Below are 8,784 nucleotides of genomic sequence, written 5' to 3'. Positions count from 1 at the left end.
GATGTGTAGTAGTTTGATGGTTTGTTATGTTTTGGTGTTCGTCATTATTTTTTAGTTGGTCTGTCTATCAATATACTATGGACCCGTTTCAAATGGTTTATAAACAACAACTATTTAATCGTAATTTATGAAATTTAAATAAATATGTGAGAAAAAATTTATCTTGACTTATATAAAATATACTACTTCCGGTCCTAATTATAAGACTTAGTTGACTAATTTGGAGAGATTAAGAAATTTAGTTAAGTTAGTTATTTGTAATGAATAGATGTTTTTTCTAAAATATCCTTACTAATCAAGTTTGTTATCTAGAACTATCATTGTTAGAAGGATTATCTTGGAAAAAAGTGGATAAATATGAGAAACAAAATGGATTGAGGTCTTATATTTAGGATCAAAATAAAAGTCAAACAATATTTTATACTAAAGATCAGAAGTAGTACTTATAAGTGATTTCAATCATAATTCGAAACGTAGGGCTATTTATGGGGTGTTTGGCAACCCTCAAAAGTGCTTTTCGCAAAACGAGGCAAACTCCTCCACATATTTACTTCGTAAACCATAAAAACACTTCTGAAATCCTGGTTTGGTTTGCATTCAAACACCCCCTTAACTTATTACTGTTTGTCAGCGGTAGAATTTTGTTTTTCCATTGCCTCTAGGCTTCTCGATACTTCATTTGCATTACCTGTGTAAAGAGGTCCTTTAGTGATGTACGAGTATATCTTTTCATTTGTTTTTTTTTTTCAATAACATTTGTCTTTTAATTAAAAAAATCAGTTGTATTCACGGTACGCTAGTAAATGTGCCACAGGACCTGCATCTCCCAACAGATGGTCAAAGGTAATAAATAGTCTAGCCCTCGAGCGGTTTGAAGACAAAATACAAATATTGAACAATCTTCAATTTTCCTATTATTTTCTTCTAATTACTTATACAAGTATATTTTATTGAAAACTATTTTTTTCAAAGATGCAATGGCTACTAAATGCGGATACTTAAGGTTAGTCTTACTGTGAGGCTCAAAATTCTGTTGTTTCGGTTTATCTATAGGCAAATATGTAATTTTACTCAAATTTTATTTTTAATTTTTCAAGTTGTACTCTTCCGGTCCTTAATATAGGATCCAATTATTAAGTTGATTTTGGTCCAAAATATAAGACTCATTTATCATATTTATTAATTTTCTGTAAATTATTCTTATAGATACTCTCTCAACTATAATTAAGTAGAAGAGAGAGATGTGGTGTTAAGAAAGATGATTATGATGTTTTAGGAAAAATGTGTCACTTTTCTTATAATTAACTAACTTACCTAACTTCCTCAATGTAATCAAATTAGTCTTATACTCCATCTGTTCCTTATTATAAGAGACATTTGATGCTTATGGTATGTTCCTATATATAAGAGACACTTAAAAGTTGTCTCTACTTTTTTGTATTAATTTTCTATTTTCACCATATTTATTATCTACAACTCACACTCTCTCTCCCTCCCATTTTTCTTCTTATTAATGAGGGTATGTTTAGAAAAAAAATTACACTTTTTACACATTAATTGTTCTTAACTAATTTTAACTGTTTTTTTATCAACGTACTTCGATTATTTGTCTTTTATAATAAGAAATGGAGGGAGTATTAAGGATTAGAGGAGTATAATTTTACTCATAATTTTTTCATGTAATTGAATATCAGTAAAATTGTACAACTAAAGAAATTACACTTAAAAATTAACGGCCAGATAAAACGGTAACTTTAACTTTTATTAATTTATTTGTTTAAGGTTCCCCATGCTGTTAGAGTCAGTTAAGGTAGAATCAAAGCTCTGACCCGGAAAAAAGGCAGAATCAAAGTGAGAAAAGATCCTCTCAGACGTTGTGCTCAGCGCCGTGGGTCATCAGACCGCACGTGATGTGGAAGTTCTTGAACCGTATTCCAAGTTCACAGCTTTTGTCTGCTTCATTTTCAACCCAAAAAAATAAAGTTCCCAGCTTTTTGCAGTTCTTTCCTAAATCCCATCCTTATCAATTTCCCCCGTCAAAATCAAATCAATGCTCGTATATTTAATTTAAGTTTTTTTAATTCTATTTATAAATCATCCTATTAATTTTTTTTGTTTGAATGCATTTTTTTCTCTTTTATTTAAAGTATATAGTATATATTAAATAAAAATAAAGTTAAATAATTATTAAACTTTTTTAAAAAATTTAATATAGTTTAAAATTTTTCTTGATCAATATAAAATATATTGGCCTTATAAATATTGATAAAACAAATAATTTGTTTATTTTTAATTTTTTGTGCTATCCCAGAAATCAAGAATGCACTTTTTTTTTAACGCATAACGCATACATAAAAGAATATGATTTTTAGTTTCACCGAATTACATTTTTTTTTTAATATTTTATGAAATTCTAAAAATGAGTTATCCTACTCCTATGAAATACTTCGTTACAAATGTTACTTGATACACTGAATTTGATTGAGTATTAAATAATAAAAATATAACGTTAAAAAAAATACTAAACATATTAATTATTTTGCTAAAATTCAATAACTTATAGATAATTAAATTAAAAATAAATATAAACTAAAGATTATATAAAAATACATCAACAATTCAATGCAACTTGACAAATTTTTCTAAAAGTTTGTTTAACTAAACTCTAATTAATTCAAATTGTGTTAGATTACATTTATGTAATATTTTTTTCAATAACAATTTTTTTTTAAAAAGCAATACTTAAACTCAAGACTTTGTTTAAAGAAAAAGTAACTATAAAAGCACTTCATTTAATCATTTTCTTAATATAATTATGTTCTTTATAAAAAATTCAAACTCATAGCTTCATGTTAATCTCAATCTCACCCTTGAGACTCATTATTTTTTTAACCAAAAAAAAATTGAATTCACAACCGCACACCTTAAAAAAAAAAAAAGATTTGAGGAAGACATTTGGCATTATTTATGTACAAAGCTAACAATTAATCATTTTCCTTTGGCAAGACAATAATTAATGATTGGTTTGTTGGTTGATATAATTGATCCGTATTTGATTATTTTAATTATTATTAGAAATACTAATGCTAATAAATACGGTATTATTGGAACCGTAAAAAGAAATAAAAAGAGAGAAGAAAGGAAAGGTACACAGAAGGCGAAGAATGAAATTCTGGGCCTCGGGGATAGCAACATCCCGTGCTCCTCCATCACCACCAAAAACCACTCACTCCCATTGCTACTTCCTCACCAGCTCCTTCTTTCCTCCTTCCTCCTTCTTCTTCCTCTTCTAATTTACCTCTTCAATGGGCAATTGTGGCACCAGAGAGGAATCGGCTGTTGTCTCCAATGCTCAAGGTTCTTCCTCTTCTTTCTTCTTTTGTCTTATTCTGCTTCCAGATCTGGGGCTCTAGTTTTCCTTGTAGGATCATCTGTTAACTTTTTTAATTCTGAATTGCTTTAGTTTCTAATTATATCGACTGTTTTGACCTAATCTATCAAATTCAGCATCCTCATTTTCGGGTTTGTGCTGTGTTTTTGCTTCTGAATTGAATGCTTATTGTGCATTGTAAAATTGAACTCGTGCAGTTAAGGTGAATTAACTTACATTTTGAATAATGTGTGAATTTGGCAGTTCAGCAGCTGCACATGTCGTCCTTGACTGCTAAAAATGCTGCCAACGACAAGAAGCACAATCGGTCTGTGTCAGATCTGAGCGACATTTCTACTCCGCGCCACAACTTCGAGGATGTCAGGAAGAATACACTACTCTATACTCATGTCATTGCTTTTACATTGTATGAGCTCGAGACTATCACTAAGAGTTTTCGTTCCGATTATATCCTCGGAGAAGGGGGGTTCGGCACTGTCTATAAAGGTTACATCGACGAGAATGTGAGAGTTGGACTCAAATCCCTTCCTGTTGCTGTCAAGGTTCTAAACAAGGAGGGTCTTCAGGGACATCGCGAGTGGCTTGTATGTTCCGATTCCTTGTTTTACTTATGTTGTTTCTTCATTAACTCAATTTAATTTAATTCTTCGTTGTCTTGTTTATCCGCCGCAACCACAGACAGAAATCAATTTCCTGGGGCAGCTTAGGCATCCGAATTTGGTTAAGTTGATCGGATACTGCTGTGAGGACGACCACAGGCTACTTGTATACGAGTTCATGTTTCGAGGAAGTTTAGAGAATCATCTATTCCGAAGTATGCGACATATTTAACCCTTCTTCCACCATTTGCACCTCCTTTTATACTTGTTTCTTTCACTTTTCTGTTTCACAATGGCATAGTTCAATATTTCCCGTAGCGAGTGAAACGTACGAGAGAGGGGAAATGTTGGGTTGTGCTCCAAGCCCATATCTCTTGCGAATCAGTGGATCTTTGACATGTTTGGTGTCTTCCTCGTGGTTGTTTCTTGTTTTTGTTTCCCTTCTTTTCTGTTGCATGTTTATCATATGCCCGGTAAGAAGTTTCAGTTCTATTTACAGGCCGGGTAGTTTCTTCAGCTCAATACTAGTGTCCAGAGAAAAAGGCGAGACTGAAAATTGCCTGAATATAGCATGCTCTGAATCCTTTATAAACAGTGGCTTCGTAGGCCATGCCAAAAAGGAATTTAACATATGTAAAGTTTCTAATTGATGGTTATTAGTGAGGCAGTTTAGTGTGCATATGTCCGTGTACCTCTAATCAGGATTTTTATGCTGCATAATATACATGCTTAGATTCCATGAATGAGATGAATTCATGTGGTAAATATTCCCTTTCTACGTTGAGAAAACTCTATCGGCAAATGAAAAACTCATTAGAATCTTTTGGATTCCTTTCAGATTATGTACCATTCACCGAAGAAAAATTGATGGGTTATACCTCTCAGATTAATTAAATTGGCATCTTATTCTACGTTGTGATTAATGATTACACGGATTTATTGTTATCGTGGCTCAAATCTTGAGTGATGAGAAATTGACAGCTTGAGAACTAGAACTGCTTTATTGATAGGGAGAGCATGTTAGAGTTGCGGATGCTTTATTGGAAGCATTACTGTTCTCTGTAACTGAAATTAGTGTCTATACAATGCTTTCATCTGCCGAATTGTAGGCAATTCTATATGAGATGTATTCTGTGAGTCGCATATGATTCCCTTTGTTGATTGGTAATGTTGGCCTTTGCTCTGGGGCTCTTGGGATAGGATAAAAGTTTTATGTAAATTGAAGAATTTAATTGTTTTATCCTATTGTCTATTATGTAATAGTGAAATTTTACAAAATTATATTGAAATATTTTCTGTTTTGCTATGTTGCCTTGTTTTGGTGCAAGACACTTGTTTCACTTCAAATATGTTGGGAAGGAAAAGCACAGGTCAACTTAATGAATATATGTCATGAAACTTTTTTTATGTTAACCATGGAAATGTTGATAGTCAGTACTGAAACTAGCGAAGTGGAGGTTCTGCTTAGATTCTTGTTGTATTTTGTTAACTCAAGTTGATATGACCTTTCCTGAGGTTTCCAGAGGCAACTGTTCCTTTATCATGGGCTACAAGAATGATGATTGCCCTTGGAGCTGCTAAGGGGCTTGCTTTTCTTCATAATGCTGAAAGGCCAGTAATCTATCGAGACTTCAAAACATCTAATATATTATTGGACTCCGTAAGTTTCTAGTATTTTAACCTTCATCTGGATATTTTTTAATGACTGCGGAAGAAGGGAATGATTATTCTATTCACTTGATGTTATCAATGACTTTACAGGATTATACTGCCAAGCTTTCTGATTTTGGACTAGCAAAAGCTGGACCACAAGGTGATGAAACCCATGTGTCCACCAGGGTTATGGGCACCTATGGATATGCTGCCCCCGAATATGTAATGACTGGTATGGCCTCCCACTCCCTTGGAAATGATTTTTGGTCCATAAACAGAGCAGTTGCAAGATAGAAAGGAAAATTATGCTTGAAATATTGGCTTCCCCTAAAAAATCATTTTCCTGTATACGTACAATGCCCCCCGGAGGGGGTTTACCTGTAAATTGTAATTAGACATAATTTCCAGAGTTAGCTGGGTTTATTTTAAAGAGGGTTGGGGTGGAAGACTCAATTTGGTGCTGTTCTCTAATCTCCTGGATAGGCTTGACGTAAGCATTATGCGTTATGCCTGATCCCATGTCATTTAGTATCGGGGCACAACTCAAACATATTTTTCTTGCATTCACCAGCAGGGGATATGAATGGCAAGGTGAGATTATTAAGGAAGACCCAAAAGGTAATTTGGTTTATAAATGAAACGAGTGAGAGGAGGTTGGACGTCAAATTGTCAAATATCATTTGTTACTAAATCATAGTGAAACTTCATCTTCATTATCTTGGTCCATCATAGAATTGCCAATATCAATTATCAAATCTACCCTGCAATTTTGGCAGTTAACATGCCTAGAAACTTCCATAAAACGCTTTCCTCTTACCTTTTGGTGCTTTACCATCCTTATTTACCGTCCAAACTGTTTACAAGCTTGCATGTGCTCATGGTTCATGTTACATGCATTTTAACTTTCATCGTGCATGGGCTCTTATGCATGCTTGTGTATGTTAGAGTGTCTACAAAGGCATGTCTAAACGCGCCCTATATGAAATTATCAGGTCACCTGACTGCAAGGAGTGATGTGTATAGCTTTGGAGTTGTTCTTTTGGAACTTTTAACCGGAAGGAAATCCGTTGACAAAACAAGACCGGGTAGGGAACAGAGCTTGGTGGATTGGGCTAGACCAAAGCTTAATGACAAGAGAAAGCTCCTGCAGATAATTGATCCTAGACTGGAAAACCAATACTCAGTGAAGGCAGCACAGAAAGCATGTAGCTTGGCTTACTACTGTTTGAGTCAAAATCCCAAAGCCAGGCCATTAATGAGTGATGTAGTCGAGACATTGGAACCTTTACAAAGTTGTAGTGATGGTGCTGAAGTCTCGTCATTAGGATCAACTGCTGGAGGTGGTGGTCCCTTTGCCATGAGTGGAATCTCCGACTATCGAATGCGCCAGAGGTTTTCAAACAATGTCGGCCCTGGTGCTAGTTGTTGGTCTCCCAACCCAAACTGCTCACCAGGTGCCCCTGCAGCATGCAGGGTCAGATGATAATCTCATCCAATGTAATTTCCTTCTGGTGTGCTTCTCAAATCTCAATTTCTCCTGATCTCAAGAAGTAGTATAATTTGCTTGCTAGAATGGGGGGTCATGGGGGTATTTGCTGGATTGTACATGGTGTTATGGTTGACGAAAGCCCTTTGTGGATTGTTTTCTTTGTATCAATGGTTGGTCTCTGGGTCTAAGTGTGAATTAATTACGTGTGGAAGAGTAGTCTACTACTGTGTGTGTAGTTATAATCATCAACATCAAAACTAACATCACTGATTCCACACATCAGAGGCTCATCAGGTGGCTCTAACTCTGTGTGTAACCTCAGAATATTTTTATGACTCACCAGCTCATTCATACTGCAACTACTTTCTTTCCTGTGTAGTTTGTTTTTCCAGGAAACTGAGGAAGAGCGTCCCTTTGAGATGCTTGAAGATGTTGTTATGATTTTTCTTTTCTTGAAGCCTAAGAAGTTTGCTTGCGCCTCCCTTTTTTTTTTTTTATGTCTGATTGCTTTTTATGTATATTTTGCAAGGAAGGGCAATTGTAAAATGTCAACTATCGTTTATATAAAATAACATGTATTTTCTGAATTAAGGTGCACCTGCTGTTTGAATACTTGTCATTTTAATTCCCCCCCCCCCCCCCAACATTGTAGTGTGGAAAGCAAAGTACTCTTTTTCCTCCCTCTCTTCATACAACCATTTGACATCAAATATGATAGATTTAGATTTGAGTATGGCCTAATCTAAATCTGGGATGACTTTCTTAATGCGATTTTTTTTGGCCATCCCTAAAATTTGAATAGTTAATCTTAACAACTAATTAGGCTCAAGCACAGTTTCTCTCCCATAGTTATTTTTTTATTTTGTTGGAAGTTTTGGTTCTTAATTAGTTATAATGGTCTGTTTAAGTTGATTTTAAATTTAAATGATTTATAATTATAATGTCAGTGTAATGTTTAGCATGTAAAAAAGGAAAATGTATTTTTATCCCTGTTTTCTTTTTAAAATTTATTTCTATTTTCTTTTCAAAAAACACTTTCTCACAATTAAAAAAAAACCAGACTAGCAAGTTCCAGTTCAACTGAAAAACCGGTAAACCGGCGTCTGGTCCGATCTGATTTGAATGATGGACAGGCTCCCAATCAGCTTGGAACAAATCAAGATGAACAGGAAAAGATCAGTGAAGTTGAAAAAACCATTGGGTGGGTTAGGGGAGGGCATTGGTTTTCCCCCCTCCGCTTCTTTCTCACTCTCACCATCTCACCGTTCACTCGTGGGAAAAGTCATGGACATTGCTAAGACAAGGGGTAGAAGCAGAGAAAATCATGGAAGGGAAGACTCATTTGGAAGTCTGTTGTGTACTGCTTTGAAGTTGTTATGCTCATAGAAGGGAAGGAGGAAGATAAGTAACAGTGTAGAATAGTTGTGCAAAGAGAAAAAATGGCCAGTATTTCTCGGCCATGTTTGAGAAAGAAAGAGAAATGAGATCATGAGAGAGGGAAAAACCAATTTGATTGAGAAGGAGAAGGGACTTTGTGTTTGAAAAAGAAAGAGAGAGGAGACTATGAGAGAAGAGGAACCAATTTGATTTAAAAAGAGAAGAGAGCATGCGCGTTTCAAGAATCAATATGCCATGTTCATTGTTCAAAAAGC

At 34.6% G+C, this 8,784-nt stretch overlaps 1 protein-coding gene across 1 annotated transcript; it reads left to right on the top strand.

The window, feature by feature from the left end:
- Positions 1-1,098: 1,098 nt before the first annotated feature.
- On the top strand, positions 1,099-7,742 carry LOC114763128 (probable serine/threonine-protein kinase PBL8). Its single transcript, XM_028952734.1, has 7 exons — positions 1,099-1,110; positions 3,155-3,357; positions 3,635-3,975; positions 4,070-4,205; positions 5,514-5,650; positions 5,752-5,875; positions 6,636-7,742. Exons 2-7 carry the CDS (start codon positions 3,306-3,308, stop codon positions 7,124-7,126), a joined length of 1,281 nt encoding a protein of 426 aa, XP_028808567.1. The 5' UTR covers positions 1,099-1,110; positions 3,155-3,305; the 3' UTR covers positions 7,127-7,742.
- Positions 7,743-8,784: the final 1,042 nt, after the last annotated feature.

This window comes from Neltuma alba, unplaced genomic scaffold (genome assembly GCF_004799145.2).
Source record: "Neltuma alba isolate B1F8T4 unplaced genomic scaffold, ASM479914v2 tig00011255_pilon, whole genome shotgun sequence".
Taxonomy (NCBI): domain Eukaryota; kingdom Viridiplantae; phylum Streptophyta; class Magnoliopsida; order Fabales; family Fabaceae; genus Neltuma; species Neltuma alba.
This window is presented reverse-complemented; position numbering and strand designations above follow the sequence as displayed.

Coding starts and splice junctions, on each gene's coding strand:
- LOC114763128 (XM_028952734.1), top strand. CDS start 3,306: ATGGGCAATTGTGGCACCAGAGAGGAATCGGCTGTTGTCTCCAATGCT. Junction 3,358..3,634: donor TGTTGTCTCCAATGCTCAAG/GTTCTTCCTCTT, acceptor TGAATTTGGCAG/TTCAGCAGCTGCACATGTCG. Junction 3,976..4,069: donor AGGGACATCGCGAGTGGCTT/GTATGTTCCGAT, acceptor CCGCAACCACAG/ACAGAAATCAATTTCCTGGG.